Raw genomic sequence first — 27,682 nt, 5'->3', positions numbered from 1 at the left:
ATTATAGGGAATAGCAGTCCCTGTGTATGTTATAGAGAATAGCAGCCTGTGCATATGATAGAGAATAGCAGTCCCTATGGATATTATAGAAAATAACAGCCTCTGTGGATATTATCAAGAATAGCAGTCCCTGTGCATATTATAGAGAATAGCAGCCCCTGTATATATTATAGAGAATAGCAGTCCCTGTGTATGTTATAGAGAATAGCAGCCTGTGCATATGATAGAGAATAGCAGTCCCTGTATATATTATAGAGAATAGCAGTCCCTGTGTATGTTATAGAGAATAGCAGCCTGTGCATATGATAGAGAATAGCAGTCCCTGTATATATTATAGAGAATAGCAGTCCCTGTGTATATTATAGAGAATAGCAATCCCTGTGCATATTATAGAGAATAGCAGCCACTGTGTATGTTATGGAGAATAGCAGCCACTGTGTATGTTATGGAGAATAGCAGCCGCTGTGTATGTTATGGAGAGTAGCAGACCCTGTGTATATTATAGAGAATAGCAGCCCCTATGTATATTGTAGAGAATAGCAGTCCCTGTGTATATTATTGAGAATAGCAGCCCCTGTGTATATTAAAGAGAATAGCAGCCCCTGTATATATTATAGAGAATAGCAGTCCCTGTGTATATTATAGAGAATAGCAGCCACTGTGTATGTTATGGAGAGTAGCAGACCCTGTATGTATTATAGAGAATAGCACAGGGAGTATCTGCCCTGTGTACACCATTGGTAGTATCTGCCCCTGTGTACACCACAGGGAGTATCTGCCCCTTTGTATACCACTGGGAATATCTGCCTCTGTGTACACCACAGGTAGTATCTGCCCTTTTGTATAACACAGGGAGTATCTGCCCCTGTGTACACCACAGGTAGTATCTGCCCCTGTGAACGCCACAGGGAGTATCTGCCCCTTTGTATACCACAGGGAATATCTGCCTCTGTGTACACCACAGGGAGTATCTGCCCCTGTGTACACCACAGGGAGTATCTGCCCCTGTATACACCATAGGGAGTATCTGCCCCTGTGTACACCACAGGGAGTATCTGCCCTTGTGTACACCATAGGGAGTATCTGCCCCTGTGTACACCACAGGGAGTACATGCCTCTTTGTATACCGCAGGGAGTATCTGCCTCTGTGTACACCACAGGGAGTATCTGCCCCTGTGTACACCACAGGGAGTATCTGCCCCTGTATACACCATAGGGAGTATCTGCCCCTGTGTACACCACAGGGAGTACATGCCTCTTTGTATACCGCAGGGAGTATCTGCCTCTGTGTACACCACAGGGAGTATCAGCCCCTGTGTACACCACAGGGAGTATCTGCCCCTGTATACACCATAGGGAGTATCTGCCCATGTGTACACCACAGGGAGTACGTGCCTCTTTGTATACCGCAGGGAGTATCTGCCTCTGTGTACACCACAGGGAGTATCTGCCCCTGTGTACACCACAGGGAGTATCTGCCTCTGTGTACACCACAGGGAATATCTGCCCCTGTGTACACCATAGGGAGTATCAGCCTCTGTGTACACCACAGGGAGTATCTGCCCCTGTATACACCATAGGGAGTATCTGCTTCTGTGTACACCACAGGGAGTATCTGCCTCTGTGTACACCATAAGGAGTATCTGCCCCTGTGTACACCACAGGGAGTATCCACCCCTTTGTACACCACAGGGAGTATCTGCCTCTATGTACACCACAGGGAGTATCTGCCTCTGTGTACACCACAGGGAGTATCTGCCCCTGTGTACACCATAGGGAGTATCTGCCCCTGTGTACACCATAGGGAGTATCAGCCCCTGTGTACACCATAGGGAGTATCCACCCCTTCGTACACCACAGGGAGTATCTGCCCCTGTGTACACCACAGGTAGTATCTGCCCCTGTGTACACCACAGGGAGTATCTGCCCCTGTGTACACCACAGGGAGTATCTGCCCCTGTGTACACCATAGGGAGTATCAGCCCCTGTGTACACCATAGGGAGTATCCACCCCTTTGTACACCACAGGGAGTATCTGCCCCTGTGTACACCACAGGGAGTATCAGCCCCTGTGTACACCACAGGGAGTATCTGCCCCTGTATACACCACAGGGAGTATCTGCCTCTGTGTACACCACAGGGAGTATCTGCCCCTGTGTACACCATAGGGAGTATCTGCCCCTGTGTACACCATAGGGAGTATCAGCCCCTGTGTACACCATAGGGAGTATCCACCCCTTCGTACACCACAGGGAGTATCTGCCCCTGTGTACACCACAGGTAGTATCTGCCCCTGTGTACACCACAGGGAGTATCTGCCCCTGTGTACACCATAGGGAGTATCAGCCCCTGTGTACACCATAGGGAGTATCCACCCCTTTGTACACCACAGGGAGTATCTGCCCCTGTGTACACCACAGGGAGTATCAGCCCCTGTGTACACCACAGGGAGTATCTGCCCCTGTATACACCATAGGGAGTATCTGCCCATGTGTACACCACAGGGAGTACGTGCCTCTTTGTATACCGCAGGGAGTATCTGCCTCTGTGTACACCACAGGGAGTATCTGCCCCTGTGTACACCACAGGGAGTATCTGCCTCTGTGTACACCACAGGGAATATCTGCCCCTGTGTACACCATAGGGAGTATCAGCCTCTGTGTACACCACAGGGAGTATCTGCCCCTGTATACACCATAGGGAGTATCTGCTTCTGTGTACACCACAGGGAGTATCTGCCTCTGTGTACACCATAAGGAGTATCTGCCCCTGTGTACACCACAGGGAGTATCCACCCCTTTGTACACCACAGGGAGTATCTGCCTCTATGTACACCACAGGGAGTATCTGCCTCTGTGTACACCACAGGGAGTATCTGCCCCTGTGTACACCATAGGGAGTATCTGCCCCTGTGTACACCATAGGGAGTATCAGCCCCTGTGTACACCATAGGGAGTATCCACCCCTTCGTACACCACAGGGAGTATCTGCCCCTGTGTACACCACAGGTAGTATCTGCCCCTGTGTACACCACAGGGAGTATCTGCCCCTGTGTACACCACAGGGAGTATCTGCCCCTGTGTACACCATAGGGAGTATCAGCCCCTGTGTACACCATAGGGAGTATCCACCCCTTTGTACACCACAGGGAGTATCTGCCCCTGTGTACACCACAGGAAATAGACACCACAGGGAGCAGCAGCGTGGGAGAAATCTGATAGACTGGGTTTCATTGGTGTCTAGGGTTTGTTGTTCTGGATTGCTAACGGATTGTGAACTGTCACACTGTTGTCTCAAACAGCTGGTTCCATGGTGGGATCGCTCGCAATGAGGCAGAGTCCATCCTGTTAGCGCAGGATGTGGGATTCTTCCTCATCAGGGCCAGCCAGAGTTCCAAGAATGAGTTTTCCATCTCAGTCAGGTAAGTGAGCATTACTTACAACAATATAACTCTGCTATGCGAATGAGTGTTTATTTTAAGAATCAATTCTAAATTACATTGCAGGAATGAACACTGTTTCACAGATAATTATAACCAGACTATGGCCTTGTCTCAAATGTTTAAGAAAAATTACTTTAGAATTCAACTCTTTCTTGTCTTTAAGATGTATTTGCCTTAGGGTGTCACAGCAGTTCACTTGGCTGATAGCTGGGAAGGTATCAAATTCCTGATGAAGGGCTTATGCCCAAAACGTTGACTCTCCTGCTTCTCAGATGCTACCTGACCTGCTGTGGCTTTTCCAGCACCACACTCTCGAATCTGACTCTCCAGCATCTGCAGTCCTCACTGTCTCCTGATACCTGGGATGGTAGAACTGTCTAATGAGGAGAGATTTGTTTCACTGGGACAAGAACAGAAATTGCTAGAGAAACTCTGCATGTCTGGCAAAACCTGTGGAGAGAGAAACAGAGTTAACTTTTTGAGTTCAGGTAATGCAGCCAGACCTGCTGAGTTCCTCCAGCAATTCCTGCTTTTGTTTCGGATCTCCAGCATCCACGGTTCCTTTAGTTCAACTGGGCCTGTATTCACTAGAGTTAGAATAACGAAGCGGGGTTCTGATTGAAATATATAAAATTCTAACAGGGCTGACCTGCCAGATACAAGGAGGATGTTTCTGTGGGTGGGTGGGGATGGGGGGTGGGGTTCAAAACCAGTCAACACAGTCTCAGGGTAGGGGGTAGACCATTTCAGACTAAAATGAGGAGACACTACTAAAAGATAGTGAATCTATGGATAGGGTGGAGTGGCTGATGCTGGTGCACTTGAGGTGAAGCGAGACCAGTACCATGAGGGAGAAGGGAATAGAGGCTTAGGATGATCAGTTGAGATGAGAAGAGTTGGGAGGAACCTTGAGTTGGGCATAAACACCAGCATTGACTGGATGGGCTGAATGGCCTACTTCTGTACTATACCACCCTCTGGAATCCTACATAAACAGGAAGAAGGTACCAGCAATATGACACAAGGTTGTTCAGCCAAGGGTCATGGTGCAAGTGCTAACGGCTTCTGTTCCTTAACTCTGCCTACTGGACACCAGACCCTTGACCTTCATGGCTCCAATCAGTCAGAATGTAGGCTCCTGGCGATGGGAGTGATACTGTCACTGGAATGGTCATCTCGAGGCGCAGAGCAATGCTGCAGGAACATGGTTTAAGTCCCACAGTGACAACTGGTGGAACTTAAAGTCAATTAGTATTCTTGTATTTGTATCATCAATAGGCACAGATGAGGTGCCGGAAGATTGGAGGTTGGCAAACGTGGTGCCACTGTTTAAGAAGGGCGGTAAAGACAAGCCAGGGAACTATAGACCGATGAGCCTGACCTCGGTGGTGGGCAAGTTGTTGGAGGGAATCCTGAGGGACAGGATGTACATGTATTTGGAAAGGCAAGGATTGATTCGGGATAGTCAACATGGGTTTGTGCGTGGGAAATCATGTCTCGCAAACTTGATTGAGTTTCTTGAAGAAGTAACAAAGAACATTGATGAGGGCAGAGCAGTAGATGTGATCTATACGGACTTCAGTAAGGCGTTCGACAAGGTTTCCCATGGGAGACTGATTAGCAAGGTTAGATCTCATGGAATACAGGGAGAACTAGCCATTTGCATACAGAACTGGCTCAAAGGTAGAAGATAGAAGATGGTGGTGGAGGATTGTTTTTCAGACTGGAGGCCTGTGACCAGTGGAGTGCCACAAGGATCAGTGCTGGGCCCTCTACTTTTTGTCAATTACATAATTGATTTGGATGCGAGCATAAGAGGTACAGTTAGTAAGTTTGCAGATGACACCAAAATTGGAGGTGTAATGGACTGCAAAGAGGGTTACCTCAGATTACAACAGGATCTGGACCAGATGGGCCAATGGGCTGAGAAGTGGCAGATGGAGTTTAATTCAGATAAATGCGAGGTGCTGCATTTTGGGAAAGCAAATCTTAGCAGGACTTATACACTTCATGGTAAGGTCCTAGGGAGTGTTGCTGCACAAAGAGACCTTGGAGTGCAGGTTCATAGCTCCTTGAAAGTGGAGTCGCAGGTAGATAGGATAGTGAAGAAGGCGTTTGATATGCTTTCCTTTATTGGTCACAGTATTGAGTACAGGAGTTGGGAGGTCATGCTGTGGCTGTACAGGACATTGGTTAGGCCACTGTTGGAATATTGCGTACAATTCTGGTCTCCTTCCTATCGGAAAGATGTTGTGAAACTTGAAAGGGTTCAGAAAAGATTAACAAGGATGTTACCAGGATTGGAGGATTTGAGCTATAGGAAGAGGCTGAACAGGTTGGGGCTGTTTTCCCTGGAGCGTCAGAGGCTGAGGGGTGACCTTATAGAGGTTTACAAAGTTATGAGGGGGGTGGATAGGATAAATAGACAAAGTCTTTTCCTTGGGGTTGGGGAGTCCAGAACTGGAGGGCATAGGTTTAGGGTGAGAGGGGAAAGATATAAAAGTGACCTAAGGGGCAACTTTTTCATGCAGAGGGTGGTACGTGTATGGAATGAGCTGCCAGAGGATGTGGTGGAGTCTGGTACAATTGCAACATTTAAGAGGCGTTTAGATGGGTATATGAATAGGAAGGGTTTGGAGGGATATATGGGCCAGGTGCTGGCAGGTGGGACCAGATTGGGTTGAGATATCTGGTCGGCATGGACGGGTTGGACTGAAGGGTCTGTTTTCATGCTGTACATCTCTATGACTCTATGGTAAGTCAGGGATACAAAAGTCATCTCACCGATGGTCAGGAATCTGTTGTCGATTGTTGTTTAAAAAAACAACCCTCAGGTTCATAAATGTCCTTTAGGGAAGGAAATCTACTGTCCTTACCAGGTCTGGCCAACATTGTGTTGACAAGAACGTGAGAAATAGGAGCAGGAGGAGGCCATTCGGCCTTCTCTCCCATACTATGCAATTTGGCTGATCTTATCTTGACCACAACATCACTCTCCTGCCCGCTCCCATAACCCTTCAACTGTTACTAATGAAAAATCTGAATAGATTCTGCTCATGTGTTCATACGTGACGTTAAATCCAAAGCAACGCAGTCAACTCAGTGACCTCCAGACTGTTATCAGACGTCTGAACGGATCTTTCAAATTTTAAATTTAATGTTGATCTTGCTCTTTCTCTGCAGCTGTCACATTGTATTCCTCACTCTGTTCTATTACACTATGATCTTTGTAAAATATGATCTGTCTGTTCTGCACACAAAACTTTTCACTGTACTTATGCATATGTGACAATAATTAATCAAATCAAAAATCAACAAACAATTTGTAATAACTGAGCCATGCAAGAGCAGTTAGGGCCGAGCTTTGTCAGCAATGCCCACATCTGCGACTGAGTAAGAAAATAGAATTCACTTTCTGAATGGATTCTGAATTGGAAAATGGATTTTTTTTTCTCTCAGGCATGAGGAGGACGTACAGCATTTTAAGGTATTGCGCGATGGTAAGGGACACTATTTCTTGTGGTCAGAGAAATTTGACTCGCTGAACAAACTGGTGGAATATTACAAAGTCAGCTCAATCTCCAAAACTACACAGATCTACCTGCGCGAGTCCAAAAAAGAAGCAAAGGTGAGTAAAGCAGTGGGTCAAGTTGCAGGGAGCAGTCCATTCACCACATTCCCATCACACAGATTTCAGCTCAGATTCTATACTGTACGCACATCCCAGCATAGTACTGAGGGAACGCTGTACTTTGGAGGGTCGGTGCTGAGGAGTGTCAGTGCTGAGGGAGTGCCGCAGTGTCAGAGTTTCAGTGCTGAGGGAGTGCTGCACTGTCAGATGGTCAGTGCTGAGGGAGTGCCACACTGTCGGAGGGTCAGTGCTGAGGGGGCACCACACTGACGGAGGGTCAGTACTGAGGGAATGCCGCACTGTCGGTGGGTCGGTGCTGAGGGAGTGCCGTACTGTCAGAGTGTCAGTGCTGAGGGAGTGTCGCACTGTTGGAGGGTCGTTGCTGAGGGAGTGCCGCACTGTCTTAGGGTCAGTGCTGAGGGAGTGGGAATTGTTTGTGAAATAAAGGGAGAGTGGGTAAAACCCACTGCACCTCATTCCAAATAGATATTTCTATTATAGTCACTGACTTACTACCAACACTTCTCACCCCTTAGCTGTCCCTCGAGGGGAGATGATGGCCTGGGGTTAGTGTCGCTGGGCTGTTAATCCAGAGACCTTGGTAATGTTCTGAGAACCTGGGTTTGACTCCCACTACAGCAGGTGGTGAAGTTTTAAGGCAATAAAGATCTGGAATTAAGAATCCAGTGATGACCGTAAAACCATTGTTGATTATTGGGAAAACCCATTTGGGTCACTAATGCCCTTTAGGGAAGGAAACTGCCATCCTTATCTGGTCTGGCTTACATGTGACTCCAGACCCACAGCGATGGGTTTGATGTTTAACTGCCCTCAGCGATTGGTGAATGGCAATAAATATTGGCCAAGCCAGTGACTCCCTAATCCTGTGGATAAATAAAAACAATTATGGTGAAGGAAACCATTGGATTAAGTATCAGTTTTCTCTTGAATGTTTGTAAGGAGCAATCCCTGTCATCACAAATTACAGAATTGTAACAGTGTCAATGAAGCTATTCAGGCCCATTCTATCTCCACGTACTGGTCAAAGGGGCAACTTTACCCCGTACTAATCTCCTGCCTTCTTCCCCATACTCCCACTCTTGCACATTCTTTTTATCCAAATACTCATCCAATAGTCTCTTGAATCCCCCACTGAGGGAGACAAAAACATTGGTACTGATTTTACAATTCAAACATAGTTCAAAAGCTCAAAGGCATTTCCCTGGAGCATAATTAAATTGACGCAAACTCACAGGGGACCAAAGAAGCATCTTCAAGGAGTGAAGAGATGATGGTTTGGAGAATGAATTCCAAGCTTTAAGGTTTGGGTAGCTAAACCCAGCATCACTGGTGAAATGATAAAGGTTGTCAATTTGCAAAAGATCAGAATCTCTAGAGGGATCTCTAGGGGCTGTGGGTACGGGTGGAGATACCAGGAGTGTTTCTGGATGACGACAGTTTTTCTATCGAAGTTCATTACATGAATTGGGAAAGAAATTTCAGAAACGTATTCCTCAATGCCTGGTCAGAGCCTGCAACTACAGTGTTATGGACCAGGCCACACCCCCTCAAAATATTTTCAGCAGGTAGCCCAAAACTTAACGTTGTCTTATTTTAAAGGCAGATGTGAAGTGGATATTCCAGGTGTGATGCAGCTGGTAAAACCACTCGGCTTTAAACAAAACAATGTATTTAAACACTATTGTTGAAACATGAGCAAGGAAAACAGAATTTAGAATAACAACTATTTGAAAACCCAACCGACTTGATGTAGCGACTTAACTAAGGAGCAGTTCCAATTCCCTCAACATCCCATAAACATACCCCTTGGCAAGAGGTTAATTCAAACACAGGTTCTTACAGGCAGGAGAGATTTCAGAGAGACAGCCAATCAGGAATCATCTGCTGAAGCTTGGAATCTTTCTCTGCACCACAGCAGCTTCTAACTGCTACAACTAAACCAAACTAGAATTAACCTGACCTGAGAGAACTGGCCACTCCCCTGCCATTGTTGAACTAGGCTCTTGCCCAGACATTTCGGCACCTCTGCCTTTATGACTTCTTGTAAATTAAACCCAAAACAAAATGACATTGTTAAAGGAGCAGCATCGTCACACTACTGTAACCAATGACTGTTTACATGCAAAATTCCCACTTCAAATGTTAGAACATAGAACATTACAGGCTGTTCGGCCCTCGATGTTGCACCGACCTGTGGAACCAATCTGAAGCCCATCTAACCTACACTATTCCATTCTCATCCATATGTTTATCCAATGTCTATTTAAATGCCCTTAAAGTTGGCAAATCTACTACTGTTGCAGGCAGTGCGTTCCACTGAGTAAAGAAACCACCTCTGACATCTGCCCTATATCTATCACCCCTCAATTTAAAGCTATGCTCCTCATGTTAGCCATCACCATCTGAGGAAAAAGGCTCTCTCTGCCCACCCTATCTAACCCTCTGATTATCTTATATGTCTTTATTAAGTCACCTCTCAACCTTCTTCTCTCTCATGAAAACAGCCTCAGTTCCCTCAGCCTTTCCTCAGAAGACCTTCCTTCCATATCAGGCAACATCCTGGTAAATCTCCTCTGAACCTTTTCCAAAACTTCCACATCCTTCCTATAATGCAAGGACCAGAACTGTACACAGTACTCCAAGCGTGGCTGCACCAGAGTTTTGTACAGCTGCAAAATGACCTCATCGCTCCAAAACTCAATCCCTCTACCAATAAAAGCTACTATGTCATACGCCTTTTTAACAACCCTATCAACCCGGGTGGCAACTTTCAGGGATCTATGTACATGGACACCGAGATCTCTCTGCTCATCTACATTACCAAGAATCTTACCATTAACCCTGTACTCTGCATTCCTGTTGCTCCTTCCAAAGTGAATCACCTCACACTTTTCCACATTAAATTCCATTTGCCACCTCTCAGCCCAGCTCTGCAGCTTATCAATGTCCCTCTGTAACCTGCAACATCGTTTCACACTATCCTCAACTCTACCGACCTTAGTGTCAAGCACAAATTTACTAACTCATCCTTCTATGTCCTCATCCAGGTCATTTATAAAAACGACAAACAGCAGTGGCCCCAAAACAGATCCTTGCGATACCCCACTAGTAACTGAACTCCAGGATGAACATTTCCCAGCAACCACCCCCCTCCGTCTTCTTTCAGCAAGCCACTTTCTGATCCAAACTGCTAAATCACCCTCAGTCCTGTGCCTCCATATTTTGTGCAATAGCCTCCCGTGGGGAATCTTATCAAACGCCTTACTGAAATCCATAGACACCACATCAATCGCTTTACCCTCATCCACCTGTTTGGTCACCTTCTCAAAGAATTCAATAAGGTTTGTGAGGCACGACCTACCCTTCACAATTTATTCCTCTCTAGATGATTATAAATCCTATCTCTTATCATCCTTTCCAACACTTTACCCACAACTGAAGTAAGGCTCTCACTGGTCTATAATTACCAGGATTGTCTCTACACCCCTTCTTGAACAAGGGTACAACATTTGCTATCCTCCAGTCTTTTGACACTATTCCTGTAGACAATGATGACATAAAGATCAAAGCCAAAGGCTGTGCAATCTCCTCCCTGGCTTCCCAGAGAATCCTAGGATAAATCCCATCGGGCCCTGGAACTTATCTATTTCCAGAATTGCGAACACCTCCTCTTTGCCATGTCCTCAAGCAGACTCCCAACTCAGCACCGTCCCCATGACCTGTCCTACCTGTCAATCTTCCTTCCCAACTATCCCCTCCACCCTCCTCTCCGACCTATCTCCTTTAACCCCACTTCCATCCACCTATTGCGCTCTCAGCTACCTTCTCTGCAGCCTCACCACCCTCCCATTTATCTCTCCACCCCCAAGGCTCCCAGCCTCATTCTTGATGAAGTGCTCCTGCCTGAAACGTTGATTCTCCTGCTACTCAAATGCTGCCTGACCTGATGTGCTTTTCCAGCACCACACCCTCTCGACTCTGTCGAGTTGCCTGTATCTCAGCATTCTTCTCAATAACATTATCTTTTTCCTGTGTGAATACTGACAAAAAATATTCATATAGAACACAGAACATTACAGTGCAGTACAGGCCCTTCGGCCCTCGATGTTGCGCTGACCTGTCATACCAATCTGAAGCCCATCCCACCTACACTATTACATGTACGTCCATATGCTTGTCCAATGACGACTTAAGTGTACTTAAAGTTGGTGAATCTCCTACCGTTGCAGGCAAAGCATTCCATACCCTTACTATTCACTGAGTAAAGAAACTACCTCTGACATCTGTCCTATATCTATCACCCCTCAATTTAAAGCTATGTCCCCCTGTGCTCGCATTCACCATTCTTGGAAAAAGGCTGTCCCTGTCCACCCTATCTAACCCTCTGATTATCTTATATGTCTCTATTAAGTCACCTCTCAACCTTCTTCTCTCTAACGAAAATAGCCTCAAGTCCCTCAGCCTTTCCTTGTAAAGACCTTCCCTCCATACCAGGCAACATCCTAGTAAATCTCCTCTGCACCCTTTTCAATGCTTCCACATCCTTCCTACAATGCGGTGACCAGAACTGTACACAATACTCCAAGTGCGGTCGCACGAGAGTTTTGTACAGCTGTAGCATAACTTCATGGTTCTGGAACTCGATCCCTCTATTAATAAAAGCTAAAACACTGTATGCCTTCTTAACAACCCTGTCAACCTGGGTGTCAACTTTCAAAGATCTGTGTACCTGGACACCGAGATCTCTCTGCTCATCTACACTAGCAAGAATCTGACCATTAGCCCAATACTTTGCATTCCGGTTACTCTGAGCAAAGTGAATCACCTCACACTTAGAGTCATAGAGATCAACTGCATGGAAACAGACCCTTCGGTCCAACCTGTCCATGCCAACCTGATAACCCAACCCAATCTAGTCCCACCTGCCAACACCCGACCCATATCCCTCCAAACTCTTCCTATTCAAATACCCATCCAAGTGCCTCTTAAATATTGCAATTGTACCAGCCTCCACCACATCCTCTGGCAGCTCATTCCATACACCTACCACCCTCTGTGTGAACAAGTTGCCCCTTAGGTCTCTTTTATATCTTTTCCCTCTCACCCTAAATCTATGCCCTCTAGTTCTGGACTCCCCGACCCCAGGGAAAATACTTTGCCTATTTATCCTATCCATGCCCCTCATAATTTTGTAAAGCTCTATAAGGTCACCCCTCAGCTTCCGATGCTCCAGGGAAAACAGCCCCAGCCTGTTCAGCTGCTCCCTGTAGCTCAAATCCTCCAACCCTGGCAACATCCTTGTAAATCTTTTCTGAACCCTTTCAAGTTTCACAACATCTTTCCGATAGGAAGGAGACCAGAATTGCACACAGTATTCCAACAGTGGCCTAACCAATGTCCTGTACAGCCGCAACATGACCTCCCAACTCCTGTACTCAATACTCTGACCAATAAAGGAAAGCATACCAAACGCCTTCTTCACTATCCTATCTACCTGCGACTCCACTTTCAAGGAGCTATGAACCTGCACTCCAAGGTCTCTTTGCTCAGCAACACTTCCTAGGATCTTGCCATTAAGTGTATAAGTCCTGCTAAGATTTGCTTTCCCAAAATGCAGCACCTCGCATTTATCTGAATTAAACTCCATCTGCCACTTCTCAGCCCATTGACCCATCTGGTCCAGATCCTGTTGTAATCTGAGGTAACCCTCTTTGCTGTCCACTACACCTCCAATTTTGGTGTCATCTGTAAACTTACTAACTGTACCTCTTATGCTCGCATCAAAATCATTTATGTAAATGACATAACGTAGAGGGCCCAGCATCGATCCTTGTGGCACTCCACTGGTCACAGGCCTCCAGTCTGAAAAACAATCCTCCACCACCATCTTCTGTCTTCTACCTTTGAGCCAGTTCTGTATCCAAATGGCTAGTTCTCCCTGTATTCTGTGAGATCTAACCTTGCTAATCAGTCTCCCATGGGAAACCTTGTTGAACGCCTTACTGAAGTCCATATAGATCACATCTACTGCTCTGCCCTCATCAATCTTCTTTGTTACTTCTTCAAAAAACTCAATCAAGTTTGTGAGACATGATTTCCCACGCACAAACCCATGTTGACTATCCCTAATCAATCCTTGCCTTTCCAAATACATGTACATCCTGTCCCTCAGGACTCCCCCCAACAACTTGCCCACCACCGAGGTCAGGCTCACCGGTCTATAGTTCCCTGGCTTGTCTTTACCGCCCTTCTTAAACAGTGGCACCATGTTTGCCAACCTCCAGTCTTGCGGCACCTCACCTGTGACTATCGATGATACAAATATCTCAGTAAGAGGCCCAGCAATCACTTCTCTAGCTTCTCACAGAGTTCGCGGGTACACCTGATCAGGTCCTGGGGATTTATCCACCTTTAACCATTTCAAGACATCCAGCACTTCCTCCTCTGTACTCTGGACATTTTGCAAGATGTCACCATCTATTTCCCTACAGTCTATATCTTCCATATCCTTTTCCACAGTAAATACTGATGCAAAATATTCATTTAGTATCTCCCCCATTTTCTGTGGCTTGTCCGCATTAAACTCCATTTGCCACCTCACAGCCCAGCTCTGCAGCTTATCAAGGTCTCTCTGTAACCTACAACATCCTTCGTCCCTATCTACAACTCCACCAACCTTAGTATTGTCTGCAAATTTACTAACCCACCCTTCTACGTCCTCATCCAGGTCGTTTATAAAAATGACGAACAGCAGTGGACCCAACACCAACCCTTGCGGTGTTTCTCCTATCTCCTCGGACTCTGCGCACAACTTCCCACAACCGTCCTTGATTGACACTATTTTTTCTCTCGTCATTCTTTTATTCCTGACATACTTATAGAAAGCTTTAGGGTTTTCCTTGATCCTATCCACCAACGATTTCTCATATCTCTTCCTGGCTCTTCTTCACCCTCTCTTTAGGTCTTTCCTGGCTAACCTGTAACTCTCAAGTGCCCTAACTGAGCCTTCACATCTCATCCTAACATAATTCGGAGATGCTGGTGTTGGACTTGGGTGTACAAAGTTAAAAATCATACAACACCAGGTTATAGTCCAACACCTGACAATCACCTAATGAAGGAGCGTCGCTCCGAAAGCTAGTGCTTCCAATTAAACCTGTTGGACTATAACCTGGTGTTGTGTGATTTTTAACATCATAACATAAACCTCCTCCTTCCTCTTGACAAGAGATTGAACTTCTTTTGTAAACCACTGCTCCCGCAATCGAACACTTCATCCCTGCCTGACCAGTCCATATTTATCAAGGACACGCAGTAGCTGTTCCTTGAATAAGCTCCATATTTCAATTGTGCCTATCCCCTGCATTTCCTTCCCCATCCTATGCATCCTAAATCTTGCCTAATCGCATTGTAATTGCCTTTCCCCAGCTATAACTCTTGCCCTGTTGTGTATACCTATCCCTTTCCATCACTAAAGTAAACATAACCGAATTGTGGTCACTATCATCAAAATGCTCACCTACCTCCAAATCTAACAGCCAGGTTTATTCCCCAGTACCAAATCCAATGTGGCTTCCTTATTGGCCTGTCTACATACTGTGTCAGGAAACCCTTCTGCACACACCGGACAAAAACTGTCCCATCTAAAGGACACGAACTGTAGTATCCCCAGTCAATGTTTGGACAGTAAAAGTCCCCCATAACAACTATCCTGTTACTCTCGCTCCAGTTTTGAGGTAACTCCTCAAAAATTCAGGCAAGTACTTCTAACAAGTGTTTCCAGAAATTGACCAAAATGTGCAGATGTACAAGCGTTTCAATAATTTACATAATATTTGTATATGTAAATAATCTAACATGTAAAGGACTTAAACGATTATTTCTTTTGCAGGGAGGTTTTAGCCATCCTGACTCGCGAATGGCAGATCCACGAATGATGAGCTCTCGAGCATCTAATCCCAGACTCCCAGATCCCCGATCACCTAATCCCAGATTCCCAGATCCCAGATCATCTAATCCCAGATTCCCAGATTCCCAATCATCAAATCCCAGATTCCCAGATCCCCGCGCGTCTAATCCCAGATTCCCAGATCCCCGAATGCCAGATTTCCGAATGTCTAATCCCCGAATTCAAGATTCCAGAATGCCAGATTCCCGAATTCCGGATTTCCGAATGCCGGATTCCCGAGTACCAGATCCACGGCCGGCTATCCCGCCAGGGCCCAGCGCACATTTCTCTGAGCCCTCGTCAGTGTTCCGAAAGGGTCTCAACTCCCAGCCATCATTCAATGATGTGTCACCCAGGTTCAGGCAGTCTCCCAGCCCACAGCCCCCTTTCCAGGAACTACCTGCCACCAGGAAAGTCAATGAGAACCCACCGGCACCGGTAAGTCTGAGCATAGGTTTGTCAGAGGCATTGGGATCGAGTCCCTGGCGTGATGAGGGTCTGTAGCTTTAGAAGCGCATGTACAGAGATGGAGATGGTAAATACCCTGTGAACAGCAATAGGATGTGAGCTGTTGTGTCTCTGCAAAGGTCAGGCTAATGTTAAACTGAAACAGAGACTTTCTGGGAGACAGTGGTGTGTGGTAATGTCACTGGGCTGGACCCTGGGCTAATACTGTGGGTACACAGGTTCCATGCTACTACAGCAACTTAAGAAATTATTTATTAATTATGGAATTGAAGGTTCATCTCTGTGATGATGATCATGAATCTAACATTCATCGTCATTAAACCCCATCTGGTTCATGAATGCCCTTTAGGGAAGGAAACTGCCATCCTGACCAGGTATGGCCTACACGTGACTCCAGACCCACAGCAATGGGGTTGACACTTGACTCCCCTCTGAAACTATTCTCGCAAACTGCCCGGTTCAGGGGCAATTGGGGATGGGCAATAAATACTGGCCAGGCTAGCAACGTACACGTCCTGGGAAAATAATTTTGCAAAACCTCAGGACAGATCCTGGTCTTCTTGAAGATTCTCAATCAAAGCCTTCCACTCCCAATCCCACTCTGAGATCCCACACTTTCTCCATGGATCTCTCTCTTGCTCTGTTACATGATCACTCCTTGTTCTTTCTCTCTCTGTTCAGGAATATAGGAACAGGTGGAGGCCATTCAGCCCCTTGAGCCCATTCCATCCTTCAGTGAGATCATGGCTACTCTGTGGCCTAACTCCATATACCTGCTTTTGGTCCATATATAGAGTCATACAGCATGGAAACAGGCCCTTCCTGTCAGCTGACCATGCTGACCAGGTTTCCTGAACTGAACTGGTCCCATTTGCCTGTATTTGTCCCATATCCCTCTAATCCTTTCCTAACTAGGTGCCAGTCCAAATATCTTTTAAATGTTGTAATTCCACCCACCTTGAACACATTCTCTGGCAACTCATTCCATGCGCGCACCACCCTCTGTGTGAAAAAAATTATGCTTCAGGTCTCTTTTAAATCTTTTTCCTTTCATCTTAAACTATGCCCTCTAGTTTTGGACTCCCCCACCTTGGGGAAATGACTCTGGCTATTAACCCTAACTATCTCCTCATGATTTTATAAACCTCAAAAGATCACCCCCTCAGCCTCCTACATTCCAGGGAAAGATGTCCCAGCCTATCCAGCCTTTCCTTATAATTCAAACTCTCCAGTCTCAGTAACACCTTTGTAAATTTTTTTTGCACCCTTTCCAGTTTAATACCATCCTTCCTATAGTACAGTGACCAGAATTGTACCTAGTACTCCAGATGCGGCCTTACCAATGTCCTGTCCAGCTGTAGCATGACATCCCAACTCCTGTACTCAATGTGCCTAACCTTAGTACAAAGAAAATTATAGCTCAGGAACAGGCCCTTCAGCCCTCCAAGTCTGCACCAATCTAGATTCTCTATCTAAACCTGTCGCCTATTTTGTAAGGATCTGTATCCCTCTGCCCCCTGCCCATTCATGTATCTGACTAGATGCATCTTAAATGACGCTATCATGCCCACCCCTATCACCTCCACTGGCAACATGTTCCAGGTCCCCACCACCCTCTGCACTAAAGAACTGTCCACGCATATCTCCCTAAACCTTTCCCCTCTCACTTTGAACTAGCAATTCCGAGTAATTGAGTCCCCCCACTCTGGGAAAAAGCTTCTTGCTATCCACCCTGTCTATACCTCTCATGATTTTGTAGACCTCAATCAGGTCCCCCCCCTCAACCGCCATCCTGCTAATGAAAATAATCCTAATCTACTCAACCTCTCTTCATAGTTAGTGCCCTCCATACCAGGCAACATCTTCTGAACCTCTTCTGAACCCTCTCCAAAGCATCCACATCCTTTTGGTAATGTGGCGACCAGAACTGTACACAGTATTCCAAATGTGGCCGAACCAAAGTCTTATACAACTGTAAGAAGGCCTGCCAACTCTTGTACTCAATACCCCGTCTGATGAAGGAAAGCATGCTGTAATCCTTGTTCACCACTTTACTGACCTGCGTTGCCACCTTCAGGGAACAATGGACTTGAACACCCAGATCTCTCTTTATGTCAATTTTCCCAAGGGATTTTCCATTAACTGTATAGTTCGCTCTTGAATTGGATCTTCCAAAATGGCACTTCCTCACATTTGCCCAGATTGAACTCGATCTGCCATTTCTCTGTTCATCTCTCCAATCTGTCTATATTCTGCTGTATTCTCTGACAGTCTCCTTCACTATCTGCTACTCCACCAATCTTAGTGTCTTCTGCAAACTTCCTAATCAGGCAACTGATACCTTCCTCCAGATCATATATGTTTATCACAAGCAACAGTGGTCCCTGCATGGATCCCTGTGGAACACACTCATTACAATTCTCCATTTTGAGAAACTCCCTTCCACTACTACCCTCTGTCTCCTGCTGCCCAGCCAGTTCTTTATCCATCTAGCTTGTACACCATGGACCTCATGCAACTTCTCCATCACCCTACCATGGAGGATCTTATCAAATGCCTTACTAAAGTCCATGTATATGACATCTACAGCCCTTCCCCCATCAATTAACTTTGTCAGTTCCTCAAAGAATTTTATTAAGTTGGTAAGATATGACCTTCCCTGCACAAAACCATTACTGATACACCCATTCTTTTCCAAATAGGAACAGATCCCTCAGTATCTTCTCGAGCAGCTTCCCTACCAGTGACATCAGGCTCACCGGTCTATAATTACCTAGAGTATCCCTGCTACCCTTCTTAAGCAAGGGGACAACATTAGCAATTCATCAGCCCTCTGGGAACTCACCCGTATTCAAAGATGCTGCAGAGATATCTGTTAAGGCCCCATCTATTTCCTCTCTCACTTCCCTCAGTAACCTGGGATAGATCCCATCCGGACCTGGGGACTTGTCCACCTTAATGCCTTTTAGAATGCACAACACTTCCTCCCTCCTTATGCCAACTTGACCTAGAGTACTCAAACATCTATCCCTAACCTCAACATCCGCCATGTCCCTCTCCTCAGTGAATACCAATGCAAAATACTTGTTAAAAATCTCACCCATTTTCTCTGACTCCATGCATAACTTTCTCCCTTTGTCCTTGAGTGGGCCAACCCTTTCCCTAGTTACCTTCTTGCTCCTTATATATGAAAAAAAGGCTTTGGGATTTTCCTTAACCCTGTTTGCTAAAAGGTATCTCATGACCCCCTTTTAGCCCTCTTAATTCCTCATTTCAGATTGGTGCTATATTCCTGATTCCAAAGCTTTGTCTGTCTTCAGTCGCCTAAACCTTCCTGTTAGCTAGTCTTACAATTTCACCTGTCATCCATGGCGTGCCATTTCGATCCCTCAGTTTCACAGGGACATGTCTCTCCTGAACTTTAATCAACCTTCCTTTAAAAGCCTCCCACATATCAAATGTGGATTTATCTTCAAATAGCTGCTCCCAATCCACATTCCCCAGCTCCTGCCAAAATTTGGTATAGATGGCCTTCCCCTAACTTAGCACTCACCCTTTAGGATTTTTATCCATGAGTATTCTAAAACTTGTGGAATTGAGATCACTATTGTCAAAGTAATCCCCTACTGAAACTTCATCCACCTGGCCGGGCTCATTCCCCAACACCAGGTCCGGTATGGCTCATTCCTGAGTTGGACTATTTACATATTGCTCTAGAAAACCCTCCTGGATGAACCTTACAAATTCTCTTCCATCTAGACCTCTAACACTAAGTGAATCCCAGTCAATGTTGGGAAAATTAAAATCTCCGATCACCACAACCCTGTTGCTCCTGCCTTCATACCTTCACAACCTTTGCTTAACAAAACTGGGTCTGTCTCAGATTTAAAATTAATGTCTGATCTAACACAAACTGCTGTTTATAGAAGATAGTTGAAAATCTCTCCACACTTTTGTGTGTAAAAGTGCTTCCTAACATCTCTCCTGAACTGTCTGGCCCTAATGCTTAGGCTCTGCCCCTAGTTCTAGAATTCCCCAACCAGTGGAAAGAGTTTATCTCTACCGACCTCATCTTTTCCTGTTAATAGACAATAGGTGCAGGAGTAGGCCATTCTGCCCTTCGAGCCTGCACCACCTATCAATATGATCATGGCTGATCATCCTTAATCAGTATCCTGTTCCTGCCTTATCTCCATAACCCTTGATTCCACTACCCTTGAAAGCTCTATCCAACTCTTTCTTAAATGTATCCAGAGACTGGGCCTCCACTGCCCTCTGGGGCAGAGCATTCCACACAGCCACCACTCTCTGGGTGAAGAAGTTTCTCCTCATCTCTGTCCTAAATGGTCTACCCCATATTTTTAAGCTGTGTCCTCTGGATTGGCACTGACCCATCAGCGGAAACATGTTTCCTGCCTCCAGAGTGTCCAATCCTTTAATATCTTGCACATTCTCTCAATTTCTCATTTGCATGTCTTTCTGTCTCATCCTATTTCTCTCTTTCTTGGAGTCACTCCTTCGTTTCCACCGTACCTTCCTTTGTTCTGTCTCAATATTTTTTGTGATCCTGTCACTCACTACATTTTGTGTTTCATTTCTCTCTCTCTCTCTCTGTTTTCCTACCCTCCCTCCCTCCCTCAGGTACCTATGTGTTCTCCCTATCCCTGTGAGTCCTGTTGCCAGTTCAAGGCGATGGTCCAGACAGAGACCTGAGTTTTCCTCCTTTCGAACAGTGACTGGCCAGTTGTGTAATTCCAACATTTACTGTGTTCCCTGTCAGAACCTGCCAATACTGTAGTAAGTCTGCATAGACCCATTGTACACATTAACAAGTCTCTACTGTGTCTATTCAACTGACATAACAGCCAGAGGGTAACAAGAAAACATTCTTTAACACAGGGTTCTGGAACGCGCTGTTTGAAAAGGCAGATCCAACAGGAGCTTTCACAAGGGGAATGGGATAAAGAGCTGAAAAGGGAAAGTTTGAGGGCTGTGGGGAAAGAGCAGGGGGAATGTGGCAAGTGAGATCATTCTATTAAAGAGCCGGTACCACCACCAATGGGCTGAATGGCCTCGTCCTGTGTTTATTTCTCTCAGACTCTGTGAATCCGAGGGTTTTCAGAGAATGCCGGTATTGTCACAGGCCCAGAGAGTCCCTCGGCCAGTTCAGTTCATAGCTCTGTGTGTTCTGAGGGACAGAGAAACAGGAGCAAGCCTTTCAACCCCTCTGGCCTGTTCCACCATATCTCATGGACCACCTGCCTTCACTTACAACAACAACTAACATTCATATGACACCCTTTAACAGAGTGAAACTTTCCAATGTATTTCACCTCGACTTGAGGAATGGCAAATTAAACTGTCAATAAAGACCCTGGGTTCAGTTGTAACGACACAAACTGACATCTATGTTCAGGGGAACAAATAGCACCAGAAGAGGCCATTTAGCCCATTGGCTCTTTACTGGATTGATCTCACTTGCCACATTCCCCCTGTCCTTTCCCTACAGCCCTCAAACTTTCCCTTTTCAGCTCTCTATCCCATTCCTCTTTGTGAAAGTTCCAGTTGGATTTCCCTTTATTACACAGAGGTTGGTTTGTGTGTGGAATGAACTTCCTGGAAGTGGTGGATTGTGGGTACAATCACAATGTTTAAAAGACATTTGTAAAAGTACATGAATAGGAAAGGGTTTGGAGGGATCTGGGCCAGGAGCAGGCAGGTGGGACTAGTTTAGTTTGGGATTATGATCGGCACGGACTGGTTGGGCCGAAGGGCTTGTTTCTGTGCTGGATGACTCTTTTCAGGCAGTGTATCCGAATCCCACCTGTATTAAAGAATGTTTTCTCATTACCCTCTGGCTGTTGTGTCAGTCTAATAGATACAGCAGAGACTTGTCAATCCATGCAATGGGTCCACACAGGCTCACTGCAAGTTCTGACACTTGGGTGGTAAGAAATACACAGTCAACCAGTCACAGGAGTGTTATGCAGTTCAAAGGACATGTAATAGTGACTCCCAATGGGAGGTATTCAGAGAAATGACCAAAAGCTGAGTCAAAGAGGCAGGTACTGAGATGAAGGAGGAAACCAAGAGGAGGACAGAGAAGGAGGTTTCACGAGGGAGTTCCTGAGCTTCGGTTCGGAGCAGATGAAGGCTTTCTCCCCAGTGCTGGAATGATCAAAACTGGCAATGTGCCAGAAATCATGAGGGGCAGGGGTAGGGTAAATAGACAAAGGTCTTTTCCCCGGGGTGAAGGAGCCCAAAGCTAGAGGGCACAGGTTTAGGGTGAGAGGGGAAAGATATAAAAGAGACCTAAGGGGCAACTTTTTCACTCAGAGGGTGGTACGTGTATGGAATGAGCTGCCAGAGGATGTGGTGGAGGCTGGTACAATTGCAACATTTAAAAGGCATTTGGGTGGGTATATGAACAGGAAGGGTATAGAGGGATATGGACCAAGTTGGCAAATGGGACTAGATTATAGAATCATAGAGATGTACAGCACGGAAACAGACCCTTCGGTCTATCTTGTCCATGACGAACTGATATCCCAACCTAATCTAGTCCCATTTGCCAGCACTTGGCCCATATCCCTCTGAACCCTTCCTATTCATATACCTATTTAGATTGTACCAGCCTCCACTATTTCCTCTGGCAGCTCATTCCATACATGCACCACCCTCTGTGTGAAAATGTTGCCCCTTGGGTCCCTTTTATATCTTTCCCCTCTCACCCTAAACCTATGCCCTCTAGTTCTGGACTCCCCCACCCCAGGGAAAAGACTTTGTCTATTTATCCTATCCATGCCCCTCATAATTTTGTAAACCTCTATAAGGTCACCCCACAGCCTCCGATGCTCCAGGGAAAACAGCCCCAGCCTGTTCAGCCTCTCCCTATAGCTCAAATCCTCCAACCCTGGCAACGTCCTTGTAAATCGTTTCTGAATCCTTTCAAGTTTCACAACATCTTTCCAATAGGAAGAAGACCAGAATTGCACGCAATATTCCAACAGTGGCCTAACCAATGTCCTGTACAGCTGCAACATGACCTCCCAACTCCTGTACTCAATACTCTGACCAATAAAGGAAAGCATACCAAATGCCATCTTCACTATCCTATCTACCTACGACTCCACTTTTAAGGAGCTAGTTGAGGATATTGGTCAACATGGATGAATTGGACTGAAGGATCTATTTCTGTGCTGTATATCTCTATGACTTTATGACTAATTTGATGGTCACAGGGAATGTGTGGGAGAGGAGGAAGGTTGGGGAGGGGTGGGTCCTCAGAGGGGTTTAAAAGCAAGAGGAGTAAAGCGTGGGAGGAAATCTTCAAAATTGCAGAGTGGCTGGAGAAGGGAGCCATTGGCAGTGGGCAGTGAAGGATATACCGCGCGATGAACCATCATCCTGTCACCGAAACAGTGTCTCATTTGAAGTTTCCTGTTTGTTTGCAGAAACTCAGGAGGGTCCAGGCAATGTTTGATTTCACAGCAGAGGCGGACGATGAGCTGGAGTTTAAGACTGGAGACATTATCGAGGTCTTGGACAACACAGACCCCTCATGGTGGAAGGGCTGTCTATGGGGAAGGATTGGTTTATTCCCAAGTAACTACGTGGCGCCAATTAACCGGTGACATCCCTCCTCCACTCAGCCTCTGGAAAGTTGTTGTTTGTCTTTCCCGCTCCTCACCGTCGTGGTCAATAAAATATGTTCTTGATTTAACACTGACATTGTCATTTGTACACAGTCCCCCAGTCTCAGTATCCAACCACGTTTTGATTCAGGTACAGAAATAAGCCATTTGGCCCATTGAACCTTCTCGACAGTTGAAAATGGCCGACCTCAATGGCATTTCCCTCCACTTCACTGCCGGCGTGGGCAGGAAATTCCGAACAAGAGCCGATCCACCCAAACTTCCTGGGTTTACTGTGCCCAGCATTCAAAACACATGCAAAGTGCCTTCGTGTTGGAGTCTCCAGGTCAGATGATAACAAATAGCAGTCTCGAAGGAGAAGTCAGCAAGGATTGCAACGAGAGTATCCCACAGTGAGCAATGTCAGTCAGAGTCCTCACTCCTGTCTCCAGAAAACAAAATCTCCCTAAAAATCCATTGTCAGCTATCAGTTAGGGTTCAGTAGGATAAACACTTGCCTCTCAGTCAAAAAATCATGGGTTTAGATTCCTCCGCAAAGTCTTAAGCTGATAATCTTGTCTGGCACTCAACAGTGCAGTGCTGAGGGAGTGCCACATGGTCAAAGGGTCAGTACTGAGGGAGTGCCGCACTGTCGGAGGGTCAGTGCTGAGGGAGTGCCGCACTGTCGGAGGGTCAGTGCTGAGGGAGTGCAGCACTGTCTGAAGGTCAGTGCTGAGGGAATGCCGCACTGTCAGAAGTCAGTACTGAGGGAGTGCCACACTGTCGGAGGGTCAGTGCTGAGGGAGTGCCGCACTGTCTGAAGGTCAGTGCTGAGGGAGTGCTGCACTGTCGGAGGGTCAGTACAGAGGGAGTGCCACACTGTCAGAGGATCAGTACTCAGGGAGTGCCGCACTGTCACAAGGTCAGTCCTGAGGGGGTGCCACACTGTCAGAGGGTCAGTACTCAGGGAGTGCCGCACTGCCTGAAGGTCAGTGCTGAGGGAGTGCCCCACTGTCGGAGGGTTAGTACTGAGGGAGTGCCACGTTGTCGGAAGGTCAGTGCTGAGGGAGTGCCACACTGTCAGAGGGTCAGTGCAGAGGGAGTGCCGCACTGTCGGAGGGTCAGTGCTGAGGGAGCACCGCACTGTCGGAGGGTCAGTGCTGAGGGAATGCCTCACTGTTGGAGGGTCAGTGCTGAGGGAGTGCCGCACTGTCAGAGGGTCAGTGCAGAGGGAGTGCCTCACTGTTGGAGGGTCAGTGCTGAGGGAGTGCCGCACTGTCAGAGGGTCAGTGCAGAGGGAGTGCCGCACTGTTGGAGGGTCAGTGCTGAGGGAGTGCCGCACTGTCGGAGGGTCACCCTTTAGAGTGCTCTTGGCCCATTCTTCCTGCTGACCATAAGCCAACCAGTTTTGTGTGATCTTGCTGAAATCCCTTCCGTCCTAAGGGAGAGAGGTGTTTGGTTTGAAATCTGACCAAGCTCACAATTGGTTATCTGTGAATCAGGAAACAGTGTAAGAGTTTCGGAGTCATATTGAGAGAACAATCTGGCTGTGCGATTGAGGAGCCTTGTATGTATCTCTGTGATTGAGTTGGGCCTTTCCCCTGGGTTAAGCCAGTAGCTAGGTGGACATGTGTTTGCTCAGAGACAGTCAGTTCGAATCCTGCTCCAGTCCTCTTGCAAATGGGACTAGATTACTTCAGGGTATCTGGTCAGCACGGGTGAGTTGGACCGAAGGGTCTGTTTCCATGCTGTATGACTCAATGACTCTCTGACTCTGAACACTGGTGAGATATACCTTCTGTTTGATCACACTCACAAGAATTTGCAGCTTGGGCTGTTCTCATTCTCCTTTAAACGCTACACAATCGCAAGTTGTTTTTGTTGAAACACAGAAACACCATAAACGAGTGTGAAATAGTCACTGATTTCTCTGTAAAGGCTTTTTCCCGAAGTTCCCTGCGACCGAACTGAATCTGTAGCTCAGTAGCTCCAGGTTTTGATGGAGAAACAATAGGATCTTCCTTTGCCCCATCGTTTGGTAAATTGGGCAAACAATAGACAATTTCCCAGCCCCCTGGTAAAACTGTTGGTGGTTCATTCTCAGCATCGTCACTGAGAGAAGACAAAAATGAAACCTCTCCCAGAACTGATGCTCACAACTGGTCCCCTGGACTGGAGCAAGAACTTACATTTATCAAACACCTCTTGTAATCTCAGCCTGCCTTACCTATTGCAAATCTCCAGCTACAAATCTGTCTGGAATTTATAATCATCGCCATTTTGTCAAATCTCTGCGCTCAATTCAAGAAATGTTTTAGCACCTTCTGTGAAAGTACAGTAAGTGGCAGAAGCTGATCAGAATATAAGAACTAGGAACAAGAGGAGGCCATTCTGACCTTCCATTCAGTACGATCATGGCCAATCCCAGCTCAACCTCTGCTCCACTGTCCTGCCCGCTCTCCCATCACCCTTTAACCCTTTACTGCCCGCTCTCCCATCACCCTTCAACCCATTCCTGCCCACTCTCCCATCACCCTTTAACCCTTTACTACCCACTCTCCTATCACCCTTCAACCCTTTACTGCCCACTCTCCTATCACCCTTCAACCCATTGCTACCCACTCTCCCATCACCCTTTAACCCTTTACTGCCCACTCTCCTATCACCCTTCAACCCATTCCTGCCCACTCTCCCATCACCCTTCAACCCATTGCTACCCGCTCTCCCATCACCCTTTAACCCTTTACTACCCACTCTCCCATCACTTTTCAACCCATTCCTGCCCACTCTCCCATCACCCTTCAACCCTTTACTACCCACTCTCCTATCACCCTTCAACCCTTTACTGCCCACTCTCCCATCACCCGTTAACCCATTCCTGCCCACTCTCCTATCACCCTTCAACCCATTCCTGCCCACTCTCCCATCACCCTTCAACCCTTTACTACCCACTCTCCCATCACCCTTCAACCCTTTACTACCCACTCTCCCATCACCCGTTAACCCATTCCTGCCCACTCTCCTATCACCCTTCAACCCATTCCTGCCCACTCTCCCATCACTCTTCCACCCATTGCTACCCGCTCTCCCATCACCCTTCAACCCTTTACTGCCCACTCTCCCATCACTCTTCAACCCTTTACTAATCAAAACTCTCTCCACCTCCTCTTTCCTGGTTTTACTCAAAGTCCCAGCAACCACCGCACTCTGGGGGGGAGTGAATTATAGAGTCATAGAGTCATAGAGATGTACAGCATGGAAACAGACCCTTCGGTCCAACCCATGCATGCCGACGAGATATCCCAACCCAATCTAGTCCAACCTGCCAGCACCCGGCCCATATTCCTCCAAACCCTTCCTATTCATATACCCATCCAAATGCCTCTTAAATGTTGCAATTGTACCAGCCTCCACCACTTCCTCTGGCAGCTCATTCCATACACGTACTACCCTCTGCGTGACAAAGTTGCCCCTTAGGTCTCTTTTATATCTTTCCCCTCTCACCCTAAACCTATGCCCTCCAGTTCTGGACTCCCTGACCCTAGGGAAAAGACTTTGTCTATTTATCCTATCCATGCCCCTCATAATTTTGTAAACCTCTATAAGGTCACCCCTCAGCCTCCGATGCTCCAGGGAAAACAGCCCCAGCCTGTTCAACCTCTCCCTGTAGCTCATATTCTCCAATCCTGGCAACATCCTTGTAAATCTTTTCTGAACCCTTTCAAGTTTCACAACATCTTTCCGATAGGAAGGAGACCAGAATTCCACGCAATATTCCAACAATGGCCTAACCAATGTCCTGTACAGCCGCAACATGACCTCCCAACTCCTGTACTCAATACTCTGACCAATAAAGGAAAGCATACCAAACGCCTTCTTCACTATCCTATCTACCTGCGACTCCACTTTCAAAGAGCTATAAACCTGCACTCCAAGGTCTCTTTGTTCAACAACACTCTCTAGGACCTTACCATGAAGTGTATAAGTCCTGCTAAGATTTGCTTTCCCAAAATGCAGCACCTCTAATTTATCTGAATTAAACTCCATCTCCCACTTCTCAGCCCATTGGCCCATCTGGTCAGATCCTGTTGTAACCTGAGGTAACCCTCTTTGCTTGTCCACTACACCTCCAATTTTGGTGTCATCTGCAAACTTACTAACTGTACCTCTTATGCTCGCATCCAATTCTACAGAGATTCATGAAGTGATTCCTCCTCATTGAGAACAACAAAGGCTGGAGATCACAGCAGCTCATAGAGCATCCATGGGGGAGAGAGAACAAGCGAATGTTTCAAGTCTCGGTGGCTCTTCATCAGAGCTGATGTGAACGTTATCTAGACTCACTTTCTCTCCATGGGATGCTGTCTGACCCGCTGTGATCTCCAGCTTTTACTATTTACAATTCCAATTCCAACACCTACAGTAATTTGCTCCTAATTCCTCCTCATCTCTGTGTTAAATCTGTCGGCCTTCACAACATGAAACAAGTTTATCCAGCCCTTCAAAACAGCCCATAGCTTCTGGGAATGTGACTCACT

At 46.5% G+C, this 27,682-nt stretch overlaps 1 protein-coding gene across 1 annotated transcript in view; it reads left to right on the top strand.

Annotated features, from left to right (window-relative positions):
* Positions 1–23,233, top strand: part of LOC140489401 (growth factor receptor-bound protein 2-like) — a 57,267-nt gene extending 34,034 nt beyond the window's left edge. Inside the window, exons 4-7 of the mRNA XM_072588919.1 lie at positions 3,302–3,421; positions 6,902–7,070; positions 14,986–15,480; positions 22,965–23,233. Coding sequence (XP_072445020.1) covers positions 3,302–3,421; positions 6,902–7,070; positions 14,986–15,480; positions 22,965–23,144 — 964 coding nt within the window. The 3' untranslated portion in view covers positions 23,145–23,233. The remainder of the gene's footprint in view (positions 1–3,301; positions 3,422–6,901; positions 7,071–14,985; positions 15,481–22,964) is intronic.
* Positions 23,234–27,682: the final 4,449 nt, after the last annotated feature.

Source organism: Chiloscyllium punctatum, chromosome 18, assembly GCF_047496795.1.
Source record: "Chiloscyllium punctatum isolate Juve2018m chromosome 18, sChiPun1.3, whole genome shotgun sequence".
Classification (NCBI taxonomy): domain Eukaryota; kingdom Metazoa; phylum Chordata; class Chondrichthyes; order Orectolobiformes; family Hemiscylliidae; genus Chiloscyllium; species Chiloscyllium punctatum.
This window is presented reverse-complemented; position numbering and strand designations above follow the sequence as displayed.